This window comes from Vigna umbellata, chromosome 1 (assembly GCF_029865625.1).
Source record: "Vigna umbellata cultivar VRB3 chromosome 1, Vumbellata_1.0, whole genome shotgun sequence".
In the NCBI taxonomy this organism is placed as follows: domain Eukaryota; kingdom Viridiplantae; phylum Streptophyta; class Magnoliopsida; order Fabales; family Fabaceae; genus Vigna; species Vigna umbellata.
In genome coordinates, this window is record NC_142165.1 from 31,977,761 (window position 1) to 32,004,311 (window position 26,551).

Below are 26,551 nucleotides of genomic sequence, written 5' to 3' on the forward strand. Positions count from 1 at the left end.
ATATGATACAACAAAGGGAAATTCTGCTTTAATAATTAAATCATTAATTAATTTGAATTATTTGAAAAGAATTAAAGGAATCTTTTATTTTAAAAGTTTATAATTATATTTCTAAATTAATTTTAACTAAACTGGAGAAATCAGAAATTTAATTAAATTTGAGAACTTTTTATCTAAACTCTTATATTGTAAACTATAAAAGATGGCAAAGAGGAAGTTTTAAGAAGGCCTGGACTTCAATATTACTATGATGTTTAGTTTTACACTTTCTTTTAAAATAAAAAGATCTTTTGAACATTATAATTGAAGACCGTAGCAGAGAAAAGAAAGTGTACCCAAAATATAATATACATCTCTAATCCTCGCTTTATTTATTAATTATTAAAATAGATCACAATAATTATAAATAACATAAGTTATATTTTACTTTTTCTTCTTCTTCTAATTATTGGGTCTGGCATAAGCAGGAAGGAAAGTTATATCGACAAAATAAAGAAGAGCAAAATGAGGTATGCTTACCTCCATGGCAATTCATTGAATTTGGTCATATGACACAAGAACAACTCTCTTCAGTGAGGAAGGCAATGCAGATACTAGATTCTTCACTCCAACCCAATCTTCAATTTAAAAACTTAGTCAAAATTAAAATAAAAATATCCATAAGTGCATGAAGAGTAGATGAAGATTATGTTTTAGGCAACTTTCAGTAAAAGGCATCAGTATTATGCTTACATTTTCCACTCTTGAATCTTCAGATAACTAATCTTCTATTGCATTCTAGTTATGACATCAAATGCTGCAGTAAATCAATGCTTTAAGGAAATGCTATTGTTCCTGTGCAGCAAATCACGTGTGTGACACCCTAAAAATAAAGTAAATAAAAATAAGAAAAGCAAAAGAAACAAAGTTAGTGCCAACAGATGCATATATATGACATACTAACCTGGTGATGAAGATTTTCAGTCTTGTCTACCAGAAAGTTAGTGCCAGGAAGTTTTCCTAGAATTTCTGTGCTTGGTCGAATTGAGATGAGAATGATCTTTGAAAAAGATATAACCACCTACAGATGAAGAAACAAAGTAATCGGTATACAAGATTATTTACTTCAGGATCAGCAGACAATCCAGCAGTGTCCCATCCATAGTCCCCTGGGAATTCTCCAGTCAAATAAGAGGGAGTCTGAGCCGAAAAGGGTCCCAAGTATTTCACTCTGTCTGGACCATACCGCAATTCATTTCTCTGCTCACTCATCAACACAGATAACACTACATATAAGTCACACAACACAACCCAAAAAAACTAAAACCATTGAAGCATGGATCCAGCAGAAAACAAAATCTGATTGCATACAAGCTACTGCCCTCACGTCCATCAGAATTTCTTTCCTAAGTTAGTTTCCCAAACCAGAATAAGAAGCTATCAATACTACAATCAGATTTCAAATCAGATTAAAGAGTTATAATTAGTCCATTACTGTAAAAAGGATTGAATGAAAAAGGACATGTTTACCTATTAAAGAGTTCCACATTGATGTATTGAAAAATTTGATTAAATAGCTTTTGAACTAGAACAGTAGGGACCTGGGGCAAAACATAAAATCAGTTTGCTCTATAACATTAAAAAGGACTTGGAAAGAAACCAAAGCAATTGCTGACAGCTCTGCAAATGTTGCACATATAATTATTGGGTGGAAGACCTTTTTCAAGCTTGATGGCAATCTGAAAACAAAGGGATAAGAAAAGGTATAATTATAGTTAGTTCTAATAAAATGCAAATACAATGTTGCATGACAATATAACATTTTTGCTCCATCTAAATGAGCCATCAAAGCAATCAGCCATAGAGGTTGCTAATGCCGTGAAGAATCAAGCCAAAGAACTTGAGTAGGCATTATCTTTCTATAATAGGTACCAATAGTATAATTAAGGATAAGCTGGCACAATTTCTCTTTCTATATAAATGCATTTATACACGTAACGTATAATGTATGATTCAATTTTTTTTATCTTCTTATCTGATTCTTTTGCAGAAATGTAACAAGAATGAGGCAGAGATAGTGACTCTAAATATCCAAGGACTAAATTTAATGTTGAGTACTGTATGAGTTGCTAGGGTGATATATATATCATGCAAAGATACCCTTGTCTCCAAGTTTGCGAGGAGGTTGCTGCTGGAAGCAAATCACAACTGCAGACAAATTGTCTCCACTATTTCTCTTTAAAGCCTTATCAACCAAATCCTTACTGCACAAGGTTCGGTCATTATGGTCCTGGAGCATATGTCAAGCGAAATCCACCGCAATTTGCCTCCTATATCCACTAATATAATCAACACTTATCGCAAATGCTATCTGAAAATATGCTTCAGGAAATGAAGATGAGCCACGGTGCTCATCAAGCTGGAAGCGCAAATTTTTGGCATCCACCACCTAGCTGAGAAGAAACTCGATCAAAAAGAGGCCATGCTTCACAAGCCATGATTTTATATACCAAGGAAATAATAACATCTATCATTATATAAGTGGAACCCTAATCGCCCAAACATAACAAAAGAGAGGAATTAACCTTCTAGAGGAGGCGCGGTCCAAGAGCACAAGGGTTTTGACGAGCAGATCGGAAAAGAGTCGCGGATTGGCGGTTTTGAACTCTGCCATCAATGCCATCAATGCGAAGGAGCTTGCGGAGGAGAAGAAGACGCCAGAGAGAACTAAGAGAAGAGAAGATGTGAAGCAAAGATGAAGAAATGCAGAACCAAGAGGAAAGAAGAAGAAGATGCGCGCAGTGAATTGTGAATAGAAGGGGTGGCTAGAATATTAAATATTCCACACCGGTTCTAAGTAAAATAGGTGTAAAAATTATTTTTTACACTGGTTCTGAGAATATCCGGTGTAAAATTATTTATTATTATTACAATTTTGTCATTATATTATTTTTTATACCTATTTTTAGAATAACTGGTGTAAAAAAGTTTTCTTTATTTACTATTTTACCATCGTATTATTTTTTATACATGAACAGGTATAAACAGACGCTATAAAAAGTCTATTTTGCATTTCGTTCATTTGTTTTCCATTTTAATAATAAAATAATTGATGATGTTGATTTTTTATTGGAGGACTGTGTTATATCTTTTTTCTTCTTATTGTTATTAAATTTGTAAAAAACTAAAGTCTACAATAATTTCAATAATTTCAATAATTTCAAAACTATAAAAAACAAGAACCCCCACGAAAAGACGTTTGCATTGACCCATAATAGTTGCAAAGCATTTAGTTTCTTAATACCAATTTTGATAAAATCATAGAAATGAAAGGAGTAGAAGTTAAACTATGAGCGCGATGGTAACAGATTTATTAAGTTTAAATTCCAATTTCAAATTCAGTGCGTTTTGTTTTTCTTAACTTCACTTATGCGGCAAATTATAAATCAGAATGACAACATCATGTTTATATTGACCAAAGAAGTTGGAGATGTGAATTGTTTAAAATAAACTTACATGTTACTTTGAAAAGTAATTTTCTGGTCCAACTAAGAGCTAAGAGGTTCATTATGACTAGTTTACTAATTTCTGGTTAATTTTTAATTAGTTGATATATCAATGCAGTTCTTTTTGGAAACTACTCAATATTTTGCAATTTGCTCAAATATAGAAGAACATGTGTAATTTCTTAGAATATTTTTATTCTTTTTACAAAAAGTAAATGAAAATATGCTTATCAATATGAAACATTCGAAAGGGAACTAACAGTGGTCTCTTTTTAAGGGGAGAGAGTCAACAACAACAATTTTCTCGTTCATAACTCTCTTCAATAATTTTTTCTGTTAAATCATTTAGTACATGTATTTTGACGTTGGTTATATGCATAAAGGTAAAAAGTATATTCTGAAATATTGTTTTTTGTCGAAAATATGTTTTTAGAATTATTTTTAAAAGCTGGCTTCATAAAACAAGTTTTTGGACAATGACTTATCCCTTCCAGAATTTCCTTTTCACATAACAATTTTTTCTTTTGGAAAATATTTTCGAACAACTTAATAGTCAAAATATCAAATCTTCCCGAAGATAAACTACTAATTCTAAAATTTAAAAACGAAATTTAATAACAATCAGAAGGAAAAAGATATAACACAATCCTCCAATCAAAATTCAACATCCACATCATCAATTATTTTGTTATTAGAGTGGAAAACAAATGAACGAACAAAGCAAGAGCAACAAATTGCGATATCGCGGGTTACTGTATGTGGGTGAGAGAGAGGATGGAGATAAGAGAGAAACAAATTGGATAAGTGAAGAAGGTGGATTAGGGTTAGGTGAATTTTTTCAGTTGGAGCTACATAGAGAAAAGATTGAAGTGAGAGAGATGAAAGATAAATAGTTGAGAAGAATGAGGGAGGTGAGAAAAGGTTGAGAAGAGTGAGGGAGGTGAATAAAGGTTTAGGAGTAGAGCTGTCAAATAAGCCCCAATAATCAAACTTGTCCCTAGCCCACATGGGTTGGGGCCAAAAAAGCCCACAGGGCCAAAAAAAGCCCTTTATTAAAAAAGCCCACAGGACTAAATACCCCCAAAGCCCTATGGGTCAGGGCTAGCCCATGGGCCTTCCTTTTTACCAAATTTTATGTAGAGAAAAAAAAATTATGATCAAGATACAGATGAAAAACAGAGAAACAAAAAATTTATAAAACAATTGGTAAATACAAAGATAACTGTTGGTTAGTCCCAATAAAGACACAAGCATTGGTGCTTCCTTTTGTGGTCTACTTGAACTTGTATTTTAGATAAAAGTGACAGGGTTATCTATGTTTATTATCATACTATTTTATCACTGCAACCATGTGATTCTGCATCTGTAATGGTGTACCCTTTTTGTCCTTAATTAACTCACTAGTAGTTGGTGTTGTCTTCTCACATCAAATTTAAAAACTTCAGCAATATTTTTACTTCAATAGCAAAATCACTTACAAATTTTATATATATCTCACATGTTGCTGCATTTTTTTTTACACTATATATCTGCATAAAGAATAGTTTTTTTCACAACTACTAGGAATAAACAGAAATAATTTGACTTAGTCTGTTGGAATTGTAGATAAAACTGTAGGCATTTTTTTCTTAGGAGTTAAACGTGCTGACTGGATTCAAATTGTTCCTGCAGCATTCAACGCATGAAACCAAAACTGCACTTATATTCAAAATTTTGCATAATTGCATAGAAACTAATTATTAGACCCTTATACTGATATTAGGGTGGATCTAGAAAGGCCATTTGAGACAAGTAGGGTATCTTTTGCATAGAGACATGAGCCAAAAAAAGTTGGACCCTTTGCATATTTTCAGGAAACGGTAGAACTGGAGCAAGATTGAATACAATACAACAACTTTATTCCATGTGAAACTGCAATATCAACCAAAATACAGAACAGACAACACTTTCAATTCAACAAGTATTATTATTTTTATTTAGAACATCATGGATAGAAAAAAGTGCTTAATTGGTAAACTATAGTGCAACATAAAGAGCATGATAGAGGGGAAAATAAATTTGGAAAAGATAACTGCACCCAACTGATCCAACATGTTTATCTTATAAGCTATAGGAACCATCTAAAGAAACCATTCACCTTGCGCTGAGTCTTCCAACCAGGTCTGGTGCACGTGCACCAAATTGAACCAATACGAATTCTGAAACTCAAATTTCATTCTTCGCAGCAAAAGGATAAAAGATATCACATGAAAACTATAATAGTTGATGCATTAAAACATACCCTATTGCTTAGTATTGAGGTGGAGGCACAAGCCTTCCGCTCTTCACCTGCAATGTTGGCAAGTTAGCAGTAAGTAAAAAGGCCAAAATATGCAATGCAAAATTTAAAAAACAACCACCTCATTCCATCATTTTTCACCAATCCAAACATAGAAATGAACATCACAAGCAATTAAGCTGAACCAAAACTCAAAGAAACAGCAATAAATTCTATGTTCAAAGGTGACCACGACTCATATTGATAAAGGAAAAAGTCAATAAATATATCAATACCAGAGGCCATAAGCACAAAAATTACACAGTAAAAGCAAATTAAAGAAAGAAAAAAACAAGATTATCAGATAAATTCATATATGTTAGTGTCAACAAAAAAGCTTACCAGGACTGAGGCAGAGGAAGAGATGGTATGTCAGCTTACCACGACATGCTTACGAGCAGGCCATGTACTCTCGCTTGCTTCCAATCTATTAATAACATTGCGAAGGAGCTCAGGGGGAAGGCTAGCCACACAGCTTACTACAGCCTGTGAAGAAAGAAGACTAATTGAGACTAAACACACCTGTCGTTGCTGAATGCTCAATTACCCATAAAATCGTAATTACCACAGTGCGATAAAATAGAAATCTCATCTAAACAACATCAAAGCTCATTTATATGGGGTATGTTTGGTTTAGTGTAGTGTTTCCTTCTGTATATATCAGTTTATCCAGAAACACAGTTATATAACTACAACGCCCTAAGTGACATGATGCACAAACACAAAAAGAGAGCTTAATCAAAACCCAATTGAAAAATCCATCCATGGAGCATACACAGTCATGAAAGTATACAACTTTAAACATTCAATTTATTAGGGTATTAGAAATGACCCAGGAGGAGGGTGAAGCGGTGGTGGAGTTGTTGATGAGGCGAGGGAGACGGAGGGAGCGGAGGCGTTGGATTTCGGTGCGATAATGTTTGTGGAGTTTTTCCATTTTGTGGCGGCACTAGACGACGGTTTTGGCAATGGGGGAAGCGTTGGGGCAATGTGGAGTTTTTACATTGAATGCATATTTATTGCTATCCCTGAGAAAAGCCATTGCTCTGAAACTGACTTTGGCATCGGAGAATCTTTTGCAGGTCTCCACCCCTCAGGAACAAGAGAAGTGCTAAGCTTTGAGGAGAGGACCCGTCACCGAAGCAAGACCACAGGAGAATTTAGAGACTTGGAGTAACACTGCCCTACACATCCGAAACATTTGGCGCCCACCGTGGGGCCGTGTGATTTTAAAAAACCCAATGGTGACCACGAGAAACATGAGCATGGACGACCCCGTTGAGATGGTCCGAGCCCTGCAGCAAAAAATGGACGAAATGCAACAGCGTCACGAGGACGAACTGACGGCCGTCAAGGCCGATTGTGAAGCCCGGATAGCCCGGGATGTTGGAAGGGCGGATGGAGGAGAGGAGCGAGCGAAGGGTAAAGGAAAGGCGACGGCGGAAGAACGCACGCCTCAAGACACCGAGCGTGATAGCACCTGGAGGCCTACCGGGTCCGAGGCAGAGGGAAGTAAAGTTAAATCGGTGCACGCTGAGAGCGCTGCCGAGGACGGACGGATGATAGTAAAGTCGGAACCCCCGTCCACTTTATTACTTCCATTCACCCAAAACATAATGAACGTCCAAATTTCGGAACAATTTGTGGCTCCACAATGCAAGATGTATAATGGGACGACGGACCCCGAGTCCCATATAAAGACGTTCTCGAATGCAATGGCATTCAGAACGGGCAATGACGCCATTTGGTGCCGAGCGTTCTCGCTTTCGTTGGAGGACGAAGCATTGGAATGGTTCAACACCCTACCTCCCAATTCCATCGAAAACTTTGCTGGGATAAAACAGCTATTCATCAAACAATTCACGGCCAGTAGTACCCAAGACTTAACCGTATTCGAATTAATGACCCTCAAGCAAGGGAAGGAGGAAACGCTACGGACGTTTATGGATAGGTACCAGAAGACCGTTCGGCGAGTGAAAAGCCTAACGCCGGAGCTCGCCCTTCACTACATCCTACCGGCTCTCAAGCCGGGGCCGTTTAAGGATAGCGTCTGCAGGCGAGCGCCCAAAACGATGGAAGAGCTGAGAGAACGAGCGACAGATGAGATAAGGGTGGAGGAGATGAAGCTCTCATACAAAAGGGAGAGTCAGGAGGCCAGGGGAGAAAGGACGGACGGTAATAAGCCCGGTTCGTCGATGGGAAAGCCGTCCGGTCCCAGGCACAAGGAGCAGAAAAAGGGACCCCGCTTCCAACAGTATACCCCCCTGAACGCCCCAAGGGAGGAAATCCTCCGAGAGGCTTTGAGCGCAGAACTGATACAGGAGCGGGAAGGGCACCCAACTCCGAAGGGAGCCGATTGGAGCAAGCACTGCGCCTACCATAAAAATATGGGTCATACCACCGAGGATTGCTGGACCCTCAGGGATAAAATAGAGGAACTCATCCGGGCGGGAAAGCTCAAGAAATACGTCCGTGACGAGCGCCCACGGCAATCGACCGATCGGCCTGCTCAGGGATCGGCCTACCGTAAGGATAAGTCGAGGAATTCAAGAGCGGAGCGGCCTCGCTCAGAGAGGCGACATAGCCGAAGTCGCAGCCGCAGTCGAGAACGCCCCCTGAGGGGGCACATCAACACTATTTCTGGAGGATTTGCGGGAGGGGGATCATCTTCCTCCGCCCATAAGCGCCATGTTCGAGCCCTCCAGTCCGTGCATTTGGTTGACAAGCCACGTCGCTCCATGCCGCCCATTACCTTTTCGGATGAAGATTTTCACGCGCTCGACCCTGACCAGGACGACCCTATGGTCATAACTACAGAGATAGCGCGGTACGGAGTCAGCAAAGTGCTAGTTGACCAGGGGAGTTCGGTCAACATCCTCTACTGGAAGACCTTCCTGCAAATGGACATCTCAGAGGATCTTATCGTCCCTTATGATGGGCAGATAGTAGGGTTCGCAGGAGAAAGGGTCGATACAAGGGGATATGTGGAGTTTCGGACAAGGTTGGGGACCGGTCGCTCTAGCGAGGAAAAGAGAATCCGATATCTGCTAGTAGAGGCTAACACCTCGTACAATGTACTGCTCGGAAGGCCGTGCTTAAACGCGTTTGGAGCGATCGTCTCTACGCCCCACCTCACGATGAAGTACCCCTCCGAGAAGGGAACTATCTACACGGTCCGGGCAGACCAGAAGACGGCACGGGAGTGCTACGCGACGGGTTTGAAGCTGCACGTCCGACCGATGAGTGCATATTTATGCCCACATTTATGTTTAAAAATTAAAATTTTGATGGGATAATTGTGTTTAAATGGTTTATTTTAAGTGAATTTGTGATGATTGGAATTATTGGCTTTGGAAAATAGAGAGACGTAAAAAGTGAGTTTTAATGCATAAATTATTCTTGGATTTTCTAATGTTTATTTGTGCAGCTGAGAATATAAGTTTTATTGGTCCAAATGACAATTCAAGGCCCAAAGTCAGATTTTATTTGGAAAATTCAGAAGGGGCTAAAGTGCAGATAGAGGAAATTTCAGGGTATTTGTGCAATTTTGGAAAGTCAGAAAATCTAAAAGATAAAATTCAGTTGTTGAATTTAATTTGGGAATATCAACAGAAAATATCTTCCAAATAATTTTATCATTATCTAAATCTTTTAGTTATTTGGAAGATATAGGATATAAGATAATTAAGTTAATATCTATCAAATATTCTTTGAAATTGATTTAATCTAATGAATATTTGAAAGATATAATATATCAACAGAAAATATCTTATCAACAAACTATTCAAAGTCCAAGCCCAATCAAGCCTATATAAAGAGACCCAAGGGAGGCAGAAAAGGGGACTTCACTTCATACATTCATTCTTTCATACTCCTCTCACTTTTCTTTCATCTTGTATTCAACTCCATTCATGGAGAGCTAAGCATCTAGGGCTAATTCTGCTGTAATTCCATTATGGATTCTGAGGTTAGATTGAGTTAATGCAATTGTTTATTTTGATTATTGATTTAAGTTGTTCTCTCTATGTCTTTCATCTCTCTATCAAATTAAAAGCAAAGATTTTTCCATCATAATGTGTTTGAATCTACATGCATATTGATTATATGAGTTCTAGGGTTTCTAGGTTTAATTGAGAATCTACTTTGATTTAATTTAGAAACTTTCATATGATTAAATGGTTTTTACTTTCAATTGAGAATGTACTTTGATTGATTAGTAATAATTTCAACTATAATCAATTGAGAATTTACTTTGATTGATTAGCTTTTAATTTGGTTAGGAGATTTAAGAATAGATATGATTAAACACAATAGAATTTGATTGAGAATGTACTTTGGTTGAGTTTATTGTGAATAATCTAGAAAGGTTTTGCATTTGATTGAGAATTTACTTTGGTTAAATGCATGATCGCCCTCAAATTAATTAAGAATGTACTTTAATTAATTTGAAACTTAAACAATAATCAATTGAACAATTATCCGTGAATAACCGATGATGAATCTATCTTGGAAAAGCAGTGGAATTAGCCTATTTCATCGTAACTGTTTTTAAGTTTATTAATTGTTCTTTAAACATTCTCCAAACATCATTTTTATTCATAAGCATTGCATAACATAAGAGTCAGATATTCAAAAGCAATTCCGTGTTCGTTGGGAGACGACTCAGGGTTACTTTAGCCCTATCTACCTTCTTGAATACTACTTGGCAATACTGAAGTTGCCTTGAAAAGTAGTATTAATTTGATAGCTTCAACGACAGCCTATCAAATTTGGCGCCGTTGCCGGGGAATACGGTTAGTATTTTGAATATTTAATTCTTATTTTTATTTTTATTTTTTATTTTTATTTTTATTTTTATTTTTATTTTTATTTTTTATTTTTATTTTTTATTTTTATTTTTATTTTTATTTTTATTTTTTCTTTATTTTTATTTTTATTTTATTTTTATTTTATTTTTATTTTTTTACGCACATACATTTAATTTAATTTGAGTTATTTTGTAGCCTTTAGTCATTCTTGTTTTATCAAAAATCTTTGTTCTTGTTTTTATTAAGAATTTCTCTTGAGAAATACTTGAGGCTAGTTTGAATACACTCTGGCTAGGAAAGACTTGGTACTTAAGTTGTCCATTGTGACGCACCTCTCTTTCCTGGGAGTGGACCCAACAAGTCTCTCTTATCTCTTATTTGAAATCTTTCTATAAAGCAAGAACAAAGGTAAAAAAAAAAAAAGAGAGAAGTAACATAGAAACAACTTCCAGCAGATTGCGTAGTGCATGACCAGAGCTAACCCGGGAGAATTTTATCAAATTAACCCGGAAGTCGAAAGGAATTTGCTGCGGAGAAGATTGAAATTTGGGTGTTCTACTGAGGGAACACTTCCTACATCTGAAGTCATTCCACCTTCATTATCTCCAGTCACAAACATATCATCCAATCCTTTACCTGATCCTAACCCAAATAATATGGCACAAAGAACCATCAGACAGTTAGCCACCTCCCACAATACAGCTATCCGAAGTAACATTGAATACCCTAATGAGGAGTGGGAGTTGAGACCTGACCTGTTAAATGCCTTACCAAAGTTCAATGGGTTATCAAGGGAGAATCCACACAAGCACTTGAGACAATTTCACATGTTGTGTGAAAATTTTAGATCTCCCAGGATCACAATAGAGAGCCTTAAAATGAGAGCTTTTCCATTTACTCTTCAAGGCGCAGCTCAAGATTGGTGGTATTATCTCTCTGCACGGATTACAAATTGGGAAACTATTGAAAGACTCTTTCTTGAGAAGTATTTTCCTGCATCCAGATTATCAGCTATCCGTAGGGAAATTCAAGATATAAGACAGAGAGATAGAGAGAATCTTAGTGAATATTGGGAAAGATTCAAGAAACTATGTTCTTCATGCCCTCAAATCCAAATGGAAGATTTTATTCTAAGCTTTTATGAAGGCTTAAGTCCTACTGATAGGTCATGGGCAGATGCTGCAAGCGAAGGATCTTTCTTAGACAGGTCACCAGAAGATGGTATAGATCTAATAGAACGGAAGGCAGTAGACAATCAACAGTATGGCACAAGAGAAAATTCAGTGACTTTGTTGAAGGGAGTGCATGAAATTGATAATGGTGCAGTTGATGGAAAGAGGATAGATGAAAGACTGAATAAGCTAGAAAGCAAACTTGACGAGATTGCAAGTTTGTTTAAAACCTCAACTCCACAAATTGCTAAGAAGTGTGGAATTTGCATTTCAACTAACCATTATACTGATGAATGTCCTAGCTTGGTGGAAACCACTGTGGAAAACTCATCTCAAGCTTTTGCTGCAAACATGATTGGAGGAAATAGACCATACCAGAATTATCATGACTCATCCTCCAATAGGTATCAACAGAATAAACAACCTTATGTTCCACCTCAACAAAGGCAGCAACCTCAACCTGAAATGTCACTACAAGATTTCATGAAAACAATACTTGAGCAAAATTCAGAAATCAAGAAATCAATTGTAGAGTTGACTCAGAGGGTGGAAAAATTAGAGGCTAAGGAATCAAACAAATTGCCTGCACAAACAGTGATCAACCCGCAAAATGTAAGTGTTATTACTTTGAGAACGGGTAAGCAAGTAGAAAGCCCTGAAGGAGCCCAAGAGGATGAAGATAAGGAGAAAGAAGGAGCGCAAATTGATGACAATGGAGGACCGAGTGAACCATCACCTGAGACTACCATTGATAAATCCAGGTTAGTATCTTCTAACTCTTCTTCTAAAAATTCTTCTTCATCTTATTCTCCACCTCCTCCATATCCAAATCGGTTGAAGCCGAGAAACAAAAAAATGGAGGAATTAGATCAAGAGATCTTAAATACTTTCAAAAAGGTGGAGATCAATATTCCCTTGCTAGATGCTGTTCAACAAATCCCTAAATATGCCAAGTTTTTGAAAGAAATTTGTACAAATAGAAGGCGTTTTAGGGATAATGAGGTTGTGAATTTGGGAAGGAATGTGTCAAGTTTGATTAAGAAGCATATTGAAATACCGCGAAAATGCAAGGATCCAGGTATGTTTTTTGTTCCATGTGTTATTGGAAATTCAAAGTTTGACAATGCCATGCTAGATTTAGGGGCTTCCATAAATGTAATGCCTTTATCAGTGTTTACTTCTCTATCTTTGGGACCTCTTAAGACTACTGGTGTGGTCATTCAACTGGCCAACCGTAGCACAGTTAACCCTGCAGGTGTGCTTGAGGACGTCCTTGTCCAAGTAGACAAATTAATTTTTCCTGCAGATTTTTATATCTTGGACATGAAGGATGATGAAGGAATCAGTCCAACAACTATTATCTTGGGAAGACCCTTCATGATGACAGCACGAACCAAGATAGATGTGCATGCAGGATCACTGACAATGGAGATAGGAGACGAGAAGGTGCGGTTCAACGTGTTGGAAGCTGGGAAGCACCAGATTAAAGATCATTCTTTGTTTTGTATTGATTTATCAAGTGATGTTGTAAACAATTTTTCTTTTTCAAATATGTCGTCCCTAATTTTGGACGAAAAAGGAAACTGTAAAGCAGGTGATATTGAGGACGCGATATTAATAGATGATACCTTTGTGGCGTCCGAGTGTGATGTTGAGGTGGCTGAGAATACCTTAGGCAGTAAGATGTTGCCATCTGTGGTACAGCCACCCGTTTTGGAGAAGGATGCTAAACCAGTGAGACAACCTCAAGGAAGACTGAATCCTCAACTGATGGGGGTTGTAAAGAAAAAGGACACCAAGTTGCTACAAACAGGTCTTATATATTCAAATTCTGACAGCACTTGGGTGGGCCCTATACATGTGGTTCCCGAGAAATATGGAATCACAATGGTCAAGAACGACAAGGACAAGTTGACTCTTATTCAAGACAGAAGTGGGTCACATAATGTAGTAGTTGACCATCTTAGTAGGATTGAAAAGGGAAAAGATAGCATTCCTATCCAGGATGACTTTTCCAATGAAGTCCTACTAGCATTCCTTCCACCATGAAGGAGGTAAGTTCCCCCATACTTTTTCTTTGCATTTTATATATAAGGCATACATTGAGGACAATGCATAGTTTAAGTGTGGGGGTGTGGGGAAACAATTAATTTTGTTCCCTATTTTGTTTGTCTATTTTGTTTGTTTTAAATAAATATTTGCATTGGATTTGAGAGTTTGAATCAGTAACTGGAATAATCATGAATTCAAGAGAGAAAAAAAATGAGTCATGTTGATATGAGTGGATTGCTTCTATGATTTGCTAATTGAGTTGACTTGAGAATTTCCTGATTAAATCTTTTGTGAAAGAAATTTGAAACCATGTGAGTTTTGGGCTTAATGTTAAGGATGGACCACCATGTGCCATACCTATTTTTTTTGTGTGATTTGCCCATGTTTTGTTGATACTCTAATAGTTAGCTTGATTCTATGTTGTGCAACAGAGGTGAATATGCATGATTTGATATGATTGAGGCATTTCTTGTTTTAGCTACTTGGCCAAATAAACTTGTCCTAACATTAATCCATTGGAACCCTCTTTGAGCCTTAAGCCTATTTTTCTTGTTTCCAGTCATTGTCAAATGAGAAAAGAAGAAAAATCATATGTTCCTTACCTTAGGAAAGAAGAAAGAGTAATGGATTCTGTTAAAAGTAAAGTGATGAATAAGTGTGTGGGTGAGTACCTCACCCACAAAACAATAAAAAGGGTAAAAAGGAAGATGAAAAAGTTGAAGTTTTAAAACAAAAGAGAAAAAAAAAGAAGAAAAAAAATCTTCCTTAAAAGAGCAAGAAATAGAGTTGTTTTTGAAATCAAGTGTCATTACTCTTTCTATGTCAATTTCAAAAGCTCAGATAATTTCCTACCTTTGCCTTGGCCTCAATAAAACCTTAAAAAGCCCTCATGATCAATAATTGCATGTTTACTGAAGTGTGTGAATGTTAGAGTCTTGCTAAATATCAAGGGTGTCTACTTACATGGGTATTTTGAGTGTAAACACAAGCGAAAAACACTTGAGACAGTTCAGGAGAAATAGATACATGTTGACTTGAGTGTTGTCTTTCATATTTGATTTTCTTGGGAATTCAAAAAGGTTAACTCATGTGTGAAGAATAAATTGATTCCATTTGCATGTCCATGACAAAGTAATGCCTAAATGATTGATCTATGTCTAGTGCTACTCATTCTTTTGATCCAAGTGCAAATATGAAATAAAATGACTCAGAACAAAGTCTTGGAATTAATCAATTTTGCCCAGGAGTGCAAAAGGATAAGTGTGGGGGTGTGATGAGTGCATATTTATGCCCACATTTATGTTTAAAAATTAAAATTTTGATGGGATAATTGTGTTTAAATGGTTTATTTTAAGTGAATTTGTGATGATTGGAATTATTGGCTTTGGAAAATAGAGAGACGTAAAAAGTGAGTTTTAATGCATAAATTATTCTTGGATTTTCTAATGTTTATTTGTGCAGCTGAGAATATAAGTTTTATTGGTCCAAATGACAATTCAAGGCCCAAAGTCAGATTTTATTTGGAAAATTCAGAAGGGGCTAAAGTGCAGATAGAGGAAATTTCAGGGTATTTGTGCAATTTTGGAAAGTCAGAAAATCTAAAAGATAAAATTCAGTTGTTGAATTTAATTTGGGAATATCAACAGAAAATATCTTCCAAATAATTTTATCATTATCTAAATCTTTTAGTTATTTGGAAGATATAGGATATAAGATAATTAAGTTAATATCTATCAAATATTCTTTGAAATTGATTTAATCTAATGAATATTTGAAAGATATAATATATCAACAGAAAATATCTTATCAACAAACTATTCAAAGTCCAAGCCCAATCAAGCCTATATAAAGAGACCCAAGGGAGGCAGAAAAGGGGACTTCACTTCATACATTCATTCTTTCATACTCCTCTCACTTTTCTTTCATCTTGTATTCAACTCCATTCATGGAGAGCTAAGCATCTAGGGCTAATTCTGCTGTAATTCCATTATGGATTCTGAGGTTAGATTGAGTTAATGCAATTGTTTATTTTGATTATTGATTTAAGTTGTTCTCTCTATGTCTTTCATCTCTCTATCAAATTAAAAGCAAAGATTTTTCCATCATAATGTGTTTGAATCTACATGCATATTGATTATATGAGTTCTAGGGTTTCTAGGTTTAATTGAGAATCTACTTTGATTTAATTTAGAAACTTTCATATGATTAAATGGTTTTTACTTTCAATTGAGAATGTACTTTGATTGATTAGTAATAATTTCAACTATAATCAATTGAGAATTTACTTTGATTGATTAGCTTTTAATTTGGTTAGGAGATTTAAGAATAGATATGATTAAACACAATAGAATTTGATTGAGAATGTACTTTGGTTGAGTTTATTGTGAATAATCTAGAAAGGTTTTGCATTTGATTGAGAATTTACTTTGGTTAAATGCATGATCGCCCTCAAATTAATTAAGAATGTACTTTAATTAATTTGAAACTTAAACAATAATCAATTGAACAATTATCCGTGAATAACCGATGATGAATCTATCTTGGAAAAGCAGTGGAATTAGCCTATTTCATCGTAACTGTTTAAGTTTATTAATTGTTCTTTAAACATTCTCCAAACATCATTTTTATTCATAAGCATTGCATAACATAAGAGTCAGATATTCAAAAGCAATTCCGTGTTCGTTGGGAGACGACTCAGGGTTACTTTAGCCCTATCTACCTTCTTGAATACTACTTGGCAATACTGAAGTTGCCTTGAAAAGTAGTATTAATTTGATAGCTTCAACGACAGCCTATCACCCCACCTCACGATGAAGTACCCCTCCGAGAAGGGAACTATCTGCACGGTCCGGGCAGACCAGAAGACGGCACGGGAGTGCTACGCGACGGGTTTGAAGCTGCACGTCCGACCGATGAAGAGGCGGGCGGCCGGCTCTGAGGTGGCCATGGCAGACCTCGACCCAAGAACGAATACTGAGGACCGTCTGGAACCTATTGGAGAAACCCAACCTATCTTGATAGGGAGGGAACCCACTCAAACCACCCTCATCGCTAGGGAGCTGAACCCAGAGATGGAAAAGGAGTTGAGGGCACTTCTGTGGAAGAACCGGGACCTATTTGCGTGGACTGCAGCTGATATGCCGGGCATCCATCCCGCGGTGATGTGCCATAAGCTCTCGCTTTTCCAAAACGCCCGCCCGGTGGCCCAGAAAAAGCGAAGAATGGGCGATGAGAAGCGAAAGGCCGTGGAGGAGGAGGTAGATAAATTGAGGAAAGCTGGTTTTGTTCGGGAAGTCACCTACACCACGTGGCTAGCTAACGTGGTTATGGTGAAGAAGGCCAGCGGAAAATGGCGCATGTGTACTGACTACACCGACCTGAACAAAGCCTGCCCGAAGGATTCGCACCCCCTACCCAGCATAGACACCCTGGTGGACGGCGCCTCCGGGCATCGAGTACTAAGTTTCCTGGATGCGTATTCCGGGTATAACCAGATACCCATGTATGGGCCGGACGTCGAGAAAACGGCATTCATTACAGAGAAGGCCAACTTCTGTTATGAGGTTATGCCGTTCGGCCTGAAGAATGCGGGGGCGACATACCAGCGCTTAATGGACAGGATCTTCCGGGAACAGATAGGCCGGTGCATGGATGTGTATGTGGATGACACGGTAGTCCGGTCCGCGGATGGAGATGGACACATTAAGGACCTTGAGGAGGTGTTTCGCCAAGTAAGGAAGTTCGGTATGCGCCTAAACCCCGCCAAATGTACATTTGGGGTAGCGGCCGGAAAGTTCTTGGGCTTCATGTTGACATCCAGGGGGATCGAGGCCAACCCGGACAAGTGTGAAGCCGTACTACAAATGCAAAGTCCGGCCACTCTTAAGGAGATCCAAAGACTGGTCGGACGCCTCACTGCCTTGTCCCGATTTATCCCCAAGCTGGCAGAAAGAATGAGGCCGGTCCTGCGTAAACTGAAGAAAGGGGTCGGCCCGGCATGGGACGACGAGTGCGAACGAGCATTTCAAGACGTCAAAACCATCCATGTCAACCCGCCGGTCATGAACCGCCCAATTCCAGGAGGAGATTTGCACATTTTTCTAGGAGTGTCAGAGACGGCCATTAGTGCCGTGTTGATGCAAGAACGGCCTCAGGCGAGGTTAATTTATTATGTGAGCCGCACGCTCCTAGACGCCGAAACCCGATACCAACGGGTAGAGAAGGTGGCCTTGGCTTTGTTGCAAGCGTCCCGAAGGCTTCGTCCTTATTTCCAGAGTCATCAGGTGATAGTCAGGACCGACTTCCCTATCTCCAAAATCCTCAGAAAGCCGGACTTAGCCGGACGGATGGTGGCATGGGCGGTAGAGCTCTCAGAATTCGGCTTACGATACGAGCCGAGAGGGTCGGTCAAAGGCCAACACTTAGCGGATTTCGCGGCCGAGCTACCACCGTCCGGCCAGGACGAGTGGAACTTGTATGTGGATGGAGCGTCCGGTCAATCGATCAGCGGGGCCGGCATCGTCCTCGAGGGCCCCAATGGATTCTTACTGGAACACTCCCTGATCTTCAAGTTCAAAGTATCCAACAATCAGGCCGAGTGTGAGGCCCTAGTGGCCGGCCTCGAGCTGGCAAAAGACATGGGGGCAAGGAGGATAACCTGCCGGACGGACTCAGAACTAGTAGTAGGCCAAATGAATGGCAACTTCCAAGTCCGGGAGGAGCGTCTATTGCGGTATTACCAACGGGCAAAGGAGCTCGCAAAAGCGTTCGATAAGGTTGACATACAGCACATCCCCAGAGAACAAAACACGAGGGCCGACGTACTGTCCAAGCTCAGTTCGGGAAAAGAAAAGGGACAGTTAACTACTGTCGTGCGACAGGTTCTACTTCAGCCTTCAGTGGAGTGTTCGGCTGTGTCCGTTGGAGGACAAGATTGGCGCACAGAAATCAGAGAAGTCATGACCCGCCAGGACGAAGGACGAACGGTAGGCCCGAGCGAAGCCAAGAAGGTCGCCCGTTATCTTGTGGTGGGGGACGACCTGTACCGAAGAGGGTTCTCCTCCCCCCTTCTTAAGTGCCTGGGGGAGGAAGAGGCACGTTACGTTATGGACGAACTCCACAATGGCATCTGTGGTCTCCACACGGGTTGGCGGACGCTAAGAGCCCGGCTACTCAGAGCCGGATATTATTGGCCCAGCATGGAAGCAGATGCAAAGGCGTTCGTCCAAAAATGCATCCGTTGCCAAGAACACTCCAACGACTCCCATTTACCTCCGCACGCCCTACATTCAATATCATCCCCCTGGCCGTTCGCCCAATGGGGCATGGACATTGTAGGACCGTTCCCAGTAGGACGGGCCCAGAAGAAGTTCCTCCTGGTGGCGGTGGATTACTTCACCAAATGGGTAGAGGCCGAGCCCCTGGCAACCATCACGGCCGCCCAGGTCCAGAAGTTTTGCTGGAAATTGGTATGCCGCTTTGGCCTCCCTCGATCTATCATCACGGATAACGGCCGGCAGTTTATTGACAAGAAACTCGCCAAATTCTTCAAGGGATTGGGGATTAAGCATGTTACCAACTCTGTAGAACACCCCCAGACGAACGGGCAAGCAGAAGCGATGAATAAAACCATAGTCTCGGAGCTTAAGCGACGTTTAGGAGAAAGGAAGGGAGCGTGGGTGGATGAGTTACCCGAAGTCCTATGGGCGTATAGATGCACGCCTCATGGGACCACCGGCGAAACCCCTTTCAACTTAACTTATGGTACCGATGCCATGTTGCCGGTTGAACTGGGTGAACCGTCCCTGAGGCGACAGGTTGAAGACCTGAACCTCAACGACCAAGAACTGAGGATCGAATTAGACTCCCTGGACGAACGCCGAGACCGAGCGGCATTGAGGGCCGAAGCATGCAAGCGCATGGTTGAAAGAAAATACAACTCCAAGGTCTGGCCAAGGAGCTTCCAGGAGTGGGACCTAGTATGGAGAAAAGCTGGTGACGCCCGTCGAAACCCAGCACATGGAAAGTTTGCTGCCAAATGGGAAGGGCCGTTCCGAATAGTGGAGGCCCTAGGAAACGGGGCGTATAGGCTACAGCGCATGGACGGACGTCCCATCCCCAATACTTGGAACGCCACACATCTAAAGTTTTACTTTAGCTAATTTCTATGACTTGATTTCATGTACTCTTACGATTAATGAATCAGGATATTTCTTTTCTCCTACGAAGGTAACTTCACTGTGTATAGACCTAGTTGGCAGAGTCTTCCACCGGGAACCATTCTCAACTTGGCCACATAAGGACCGTCCGCCCCATTAAGACCAAGCTGGCGAAAAAGAGTGTTCCTCCGAGAACAACTCTCAGCTTGGTTGGGCCACGAAGTGAAGGACCGTCCGCCCCATTAAGACCAAGCTGGCGAAAAAGAGTGTTCCTCCGAGAACAACTCTCAGCTTGGTTGGGCCGCGAAGCGAAGGACCGTCCGCCCCATTAAGACCAAGCTGGCGAAAAAGAGTGTTCCTCCGAGAACAACTCTTAGCTTGGTTGGGCCGCGAAGCGAAGGACCGTCCGCCCCATTAAGACCAAGCTGGCGAAAAAGAGTGTTCCTCCGAGAACAACTCTCAGCTTGGTTGGGCCGCGAAGCGAAGGACCGTCCGCCCCATTAAGACCAAGCTGGCGAAAAAGAGTGTTCCTCCGAGAACAACTCTCAGCTTGGTTGGGCCACGAAGCGAAGGACCGTCTGCCCCATTAAGACCAAGCTGGCGAAAAAGAGTGTTCCTCCGAGAACAACTCTCATCTTGGTTGGGCCACGAAGCGAAGGACCGTCCGCCCCATTAAGACCAAGCTGGCGAAAAAGAGTGTTCCTCCGAGAACAACTCTCAGCTTGGTTGGGCCACGAAGCGAAGGACCGTCCGCCCCATTAAGACCAAGCTGGCGAAAAAGAGTGTTCCTCCGAGAACAACTCTCAGCTTGGTTGGGCCACGAAGCGAAGGACCGACCGCCCCATTAAGACCAAGCTGGCGAAAAAGAGTGTTCCTCCGAGAACGACTCTCAGCTTGGTTGGGCCGCAAAGCGAAGGACCGTCCGCCCCATTAAGACCAAGCTGGCGAAAAAGAGTGTTCCTCCGAGAACAACTATCAGCTTGGTTGGGCCGCGAAGCGAAGGACCGTCCGCCCCATTAAGACCAAGCTGGCGAAAAAGAGTGTTCCTCCGAGAACAACTCTCAGCTTGGTTGGGCCACGAAGCGAAGGACCGACCGCCCCATTAAGACCAAGCTGGCGAAAAAGAGTGTTCCTCCGAGAACGACTCTCAGCTTGGTTGGGCCGCAAAGCGAAGGACCGTCCGCCCCATTACGACCAGGCCGGCGAAAAAGAGTGTTCCTCCGAGAACTCATCTTGGTCGGATAATAAGTGTTCAAACAAACCCAAAAGTTAAACTTTGCAGTCCGCCCACATAAGGGCCCTACCATGAGTGAAATTTCAATTAATTTTAAGGGGAACGCCCCCACCAAAATGATTAGATGCGCAAACAAGGAGACTTACGAAATTGAAAAGATAGCTATGTATTAATCACTTGCGCTTAAACGCGCCCAGATTTACAAAAGGACCGTCCGGACAACATCTGGGCAATCCAAGATGTTGGGCCGACGGCCACACAATACACACCAAAAATAAAAAGAAATAAAATCCTAACTATCTCCCCCAGCACCGGCTTCCACGGTCGGTTCATCTTCCTCGACAGCATTCAGGTCTACCAGGACGCCATCAAAAACGTCCTTTTCAATATCAACGCCGAGGGAGTACGGCTTTGGAATGCCCGCCAAGAGGGACACCTGGCGAAGGGCTTTGTTGAAGCCTTCCTCATGTTCAAACATGACTGTTGACTCCAACTCAGCAATCTTCTCTTTAGCTTTGGCGACGTTCTGGGAAAGAGCCTCGTTCGCCTTGATACGCTCGGCTTCAGCGTCCCTTAGGCGGGTAACCTCCGCCTTCAGTTGGCGCCCTTCCTCGGCCATGCGCTCTTGCTCGCCCCGGGCGGTTGCCAAATCTTCGGCGGCCTGCCTCTTGGACTTCTCAAGATCGGCCTCCAGCTGCTCGACCCTCTTATCATAATCATCTTGAGCGAGGACCATCTGCTCCAAGGTTAATTGAAGGGAGGCCGAGTTTTTCTTCTCTACATCAAGCTCGGCGCGAATCTCCGCCACTCCGGGGCGGTCAGCGAGCTCCTTCAGATACCAGGCCAAGGCGGACGTCCAGGTCGACATCTCCAACATGGCGTTCGTCAGCTCCACTTCAGAAAGGGGCTCAATGAGCGCCCGTTGGGAGGAGCTCATGTGGAACTTCGCCCTGTCGCTCATGCCGAACGCTGGGCTGAAGATGTCGCCCGGCAGGGGAACAGCAGGGACCCTCTCCCGACCTTTCTCTTTATCTTTACCTTTGCGGGCCCTTTTTGAGGCCGATCGAGACGAGGAACCCTCCTTGTCTTTACGTCCCTCAACAACAGACTCTTTCCTCTTACGTATCAAGGGATCAACGGAGGCAGTGGCCGCCTCAGATAATGGGTCCACTTGGACGGCCGCCATTTCTGGTTGGGGATCGGGACCCGGCATCTTGACGCCTGAACCCCCGGTCTTATCGGCAGGAGGGACTCCTACCTTAGGAGTTAGGCGCGCAGTCGGAAGGCGGCCGCCCGAAGAACATCGACCTGATGGAGGAGGACGGGGTACGTTAGGAACACTCGTCGGCCGGGCTGTCGACGAACTGGCTCCAGACTTCTTCTGGGTGGCCATAAAGTTGGATTTGCAGGGGCCCGGAGTCGTCATCAGTTCTGCAAGAAATAAAACAATTCAGAAAAGTTAATGTTAGTATACTAAATACAAACGGGCCCTATAAAACAATACCATACCGAACGTCTTTTCTCCGCAATCCTCAAGACTAAGGCATTCGACTAAGTGCCGGGCGGAAATTCGGCGGGGAAGGGCATTGATGGTACGCACGACCTCTAAGTCGGCTGATGTCAATGCTCCCACAGAGGTGGCCTTTATTCGCCGGGGATCCCTCGTCCAATAGAAGGGGAACAACGGCTTCCCATCGCTACCATAAAATTCATGGCGGCCGCCCTCATCAATAATTATTTTGAAATAATGCTGCTTGAAATTCTTAAAAGAATCAGAAAACGGACGGAACAGTGCCCGCTCCCGTACCGAAGTAAAAGATATCCAACCGCCGGTCGGAGGTGGACGGACTTCAAAATAGTAAAAGAAGATAGGGATGGTAGGAGTGACACCCACTGCCAAACACATGGCCAGAAACGCTTGCACCGCCGCCCAAGAGTTGGGATGCAGTTGCGTGGGAGCCGCGTTAACCTCTCGGAGGACAGCCATTTGGAACTTGGTAAAAGGCACCCGAATAAAGAGATGGGTGAAGAAGGTCACGTACATGTAGAAATAATCGTCCGGGCTCGACCGTTTCTCATAGAAGACCCTTTCATTTCTAAGGCTGACTCTGGCCCGGATCAACCTGGAATCTTCTATATCCCGAACAATATGCGTACGGCTGACCCTCCATTCCAAATCCTTGCGGGTGGCATATGAGGAAGCATATTTGCTGGGAACGTAGGGAGCCCAATCGGAGAACTCTACCCCTTCACCGTCCGGTTCGAAAGGAGACCCGACCACGCGAATGCCGCCTTGAAGTAGGAACATAGGCACGCCATGAAATATTCGATCACCCCCTAAGGCGGGTACCCCCAGATCTGGCCCAGAGGACCCGACAATCTCATCTAAGAAATGAGAGGAAACTGAGCTGAGAGAATTGCCGCCACCGCTTGCCGCCCCTTCCCGGAATCCGCCCGACGACTCGGAACTTGACTCAATAGAAACAACAGCCATTTATTACCTGAGGGAAAAAGAATCAGACCGTGAAGAATTGGGGAGAGTGAAAATGACATTGCCCCCGCACCCTATTTATAGAAAAATTCAGTGACCGTTGGATGCATCCAAGCCGTTCAAAGCTAGCACGACCAACGCTCCAGATGCGGAGACGCTTCTCCTTCCGCCAGTAGCGAACTACCACGTGCTTTCCCGCCTAAAAGCAAAATTCAAAAGCCCACTGGACACGGCCCAATTGCGGGTTCCTGGCCCAACGCGCGCCGCATTCAAAATCCTACGTCCACTACGTGCACTAGGACTTGGGGGGCTTGTGTACCAGGGAGCGCCGGACGCCGTACGGAAGGACGCCCACATAGATGGCCGTCCGCCCGTTTCGGTGCCCACGTCACCCAAAGGGCTAAATGCCCGTCCGCCCAACCGGATAGAACCTCTGTTTGTAAGAGAAACTTTGAAGAACTCACATGGAATTCTATCACCATAGGATAGCCCCGCACTCTCTACACTCACAAAAAGTGTTCTTCAAGAAAATCCCGAGAGACGAAACGTCTGGAAAGTATGTATGGCCACTGCGTCAAATCTTTTCTTGTTTTAGATGTTATTCAAAATCCTACGTCCACTACGTGCACTAGGACTTGGGGGGCTTATGTACCAGGAAGTGCCGGACGCCGTACGGAAGGACGCCCAAGTAGATGGTCGTCCGCCCATTTTAGTGCTCCGAGTCAGCCAAAGGGCCAACGACCGTCCGCCTTCCCCGATATTGGAGGCTTGGAAGATTACCTCTTAAATAAATGTGAAGGATCGAATAGGGTAAGGCGGACGCCCATATCACATGGGCGGACGCCCGTACCTCATTGACCGGCCAAATCACTAATCATTGTGGCTTAGGTAAATTAACCTGGTTTGGAGGTAAGTAGAGATTAGAAGCTATTGGGCTATTTTGGGCCGTGATTAACTTTTCACTAATCCCAAGCCCATAGCAAAAACTATAAATACAGGTCCACGGTGAGTGGTAGATAGGTTACATTGAATGCATATTTATTGCTATCCCTGAGAAAAGCCATTGCTCTGAAACTGACTTTGGCATCGGAGAATCTTTTGCAGGTCTCCACCCCTCAGGAACAAGAGAAGTGCTAAGCTTTGAGGAGAGGACCCGTCACCGAAGCAAGACCACAGGAGAATTTAGAGACTTGGAGTAACACTGCCCTACACATCCGAAACAGTATGTAAGTTAACAAACCATATATATATATATAAACAAAAGTTTGAGAAAGATTGAAGTACTAATGACAATAAATGCACAAAACGAAACATGTAAAGAGAAGTATAAATTTATTGAAAATATGGACATAAGTACATATCATTGTTGTCGAATTCATAGGGTTACTTGTTTACCCACTGTTTCTCAATGTATTGAATTTCTAAACTTATTTATTTCTCCATATTAAAAATATGGACAACTACTTTTATGAATGGACCACAAATACTTTTTTTTTAACATTGATGTTAAGTTTATTTAATGATTTTATTTTCATAAAAAGTAGGATAACAAAAATATTCGTATAGTAAGATAACAAAAAGATTGTACTTGCAGATATCTACGTTTAAAATTTGTACCGGATTAGTCGCTTACTTATAAAGGGAGAGAATGGCTATCATATGCGATAATAATTATTAATATTTTTCTGCAGTATTTTTTTTTTTCAATTCAAGTGTGGTGACCAAAATAAAATCACCCAGGAAAAGAAATATTAAAAAAAAATCGTTTAAAATTTAACTTTATATATTTTTATGTTTTTATTTAAACATATGAAAATTGAACTTTTTTTGCAAAATATTAATTTTTTAAAATTGTCATTTTATATCACAGAATATATAGGTTTGAAGTTTGCCAAATTAATTCCATTCATTTTAGATCTTTCTCTTCATGTATGCATAGAATTTAGGTGTGAATTACCTCTTAGTTGTGTCAATTTTTTTGCTGTTGTCTTGTTCACATGTGCCTTTGTTTTGCTTCTTAAATTCCTTGCTGTTTTATATCATTTAATCATCTAGCTTGCTGCCATTTTTTGTGTGCCAATTTTCTTGCTTTCATAGGTTCTTTTTCCATCACTTGTCTAGTAGTTTCACTTGAATTTGTTGGCCTCTTGAAGTGCATGTTTCTTAGTTTGATTCCTTGTGTTTGTTGAGGTTGGATTGTACATCTTTCCACTTAATTTTGTCCCTGATTTGGTGCTCTAAAAATCTGACGTGAGAGACACTTACTATCTTGAGTGAAGAGTCCATTTGAGTGAAAATTGAACTTATTTTGCAAAATATTAATTTTTTAAAATTGATATTTTATAGAAACTCATTTAAATTTTTCTTTTTAAAATTAAAAATATTTTTATTAATATTTTATTGAGTAATTTAAATTTGAATTATAATTAAAAAATAATTTTTTATCTAATTTAAATATTTATTTTTAAATAATTGTGTTTAATATATACATATATATATATTCATTTATATTTATATGTTTTTAGTTTTTAGTTTATATATATATATATATATATATATATATTTATAATAAGTTTCGTGGAGCAAACTTATGGTATTTCTTGGAACAAACTTGTGTTATTACGCGTAGAAGATGTATTCATTAGCCTTTGGCTTGACGTTTGTGCGTTATCACGCATAGAAGATAAAGGAGAACGCGAAGAGGACTTTTGTGGCTGTGAATTTCGACGAATTTGTATGAGTGACTCTAACTGAATTATTGCTTGGGGAAGTCAATTGCTGACATTGTTAGAATTATATGTATGCTAATATATTTATGACACCCACCTAATTAA

The 26,551-nt window shown here is 40.9% G+C and overlaps 1 protein-coding gene and 2 long non-coding RNA genes across 4 annotated transcripts; 1 reads left to right on the plus strand and 2 right to left on the minus strand.

Annotated features, from left to right (window-relative positions):
• Window positions 1-214: 214 nt before the first annotated feature.
• LOC148205158 (uncharacterized) lies at window positions 215-2,755 on the minus strand. Of its 2 annotated transcripts, none has more exons than XR_015783212.1 (5): window positions 2,565-2,755; window positions 2,140-2,428; window positions 944-1,718; window positions 733-862; window positions 215-617 (listed from the first exon to the last, which is right to left on the minus strand). It is a non-coding gene; the product is annotated as an uncharacterized LOC148205158 (long non-coding RNA). The 2 variants fall into 2 exon arrangements; XR_015783213.1 differs by having other exon boundaries at window positions 2,140-2,432.
• Window positions 2,756-5,785: 3,030 nt separating this feature from the next.
• On the minus strand, window positions 5,786-6,769 carry LOC148205159 (uncharacterized). The gene is made up of 3 exons (XR_015783214.1): window positions 6,635-6,769; window positions 6,184-6,288; window positions 5,786-5,813 (listed from the first exon to the last, which is right to left on the minus strand). It is a non-coding gene; the product is annotated as an uncharacterized LOC148205159 (long non-coding RNA).
• Window positions 6,770-7,061: 292 nt separating this feature from the next.
• Window positions 7,062-9,180, plus strand: LOC148205160 (uncharacterized). The gene is made up of 2 exons (XM_088103393.1): window positions 7,062-9,018; window positions 9,164-9,180. The coding sequence occupies exons 1-2, from the start codon at window positions 7,062-7,064 to the stop codon at window positions 9,178-9,180; spliced, it is 1,974 nt and encodes a 657-aa protein (XP_087959519.1).
• Window positions 9,181-26,551: the final 17,371 nt, after the last annotated feature.

Bases quoted from the DNA above. Each gene is read 5' to 3' on its own strand.
- LOC148205160 (XM_088103393.1), top strand. From the start codon at position 7,062: ATGAGCATGGACGACCCCGTTGAGATGGTCCGAGCCCTGCAGCAAAAA.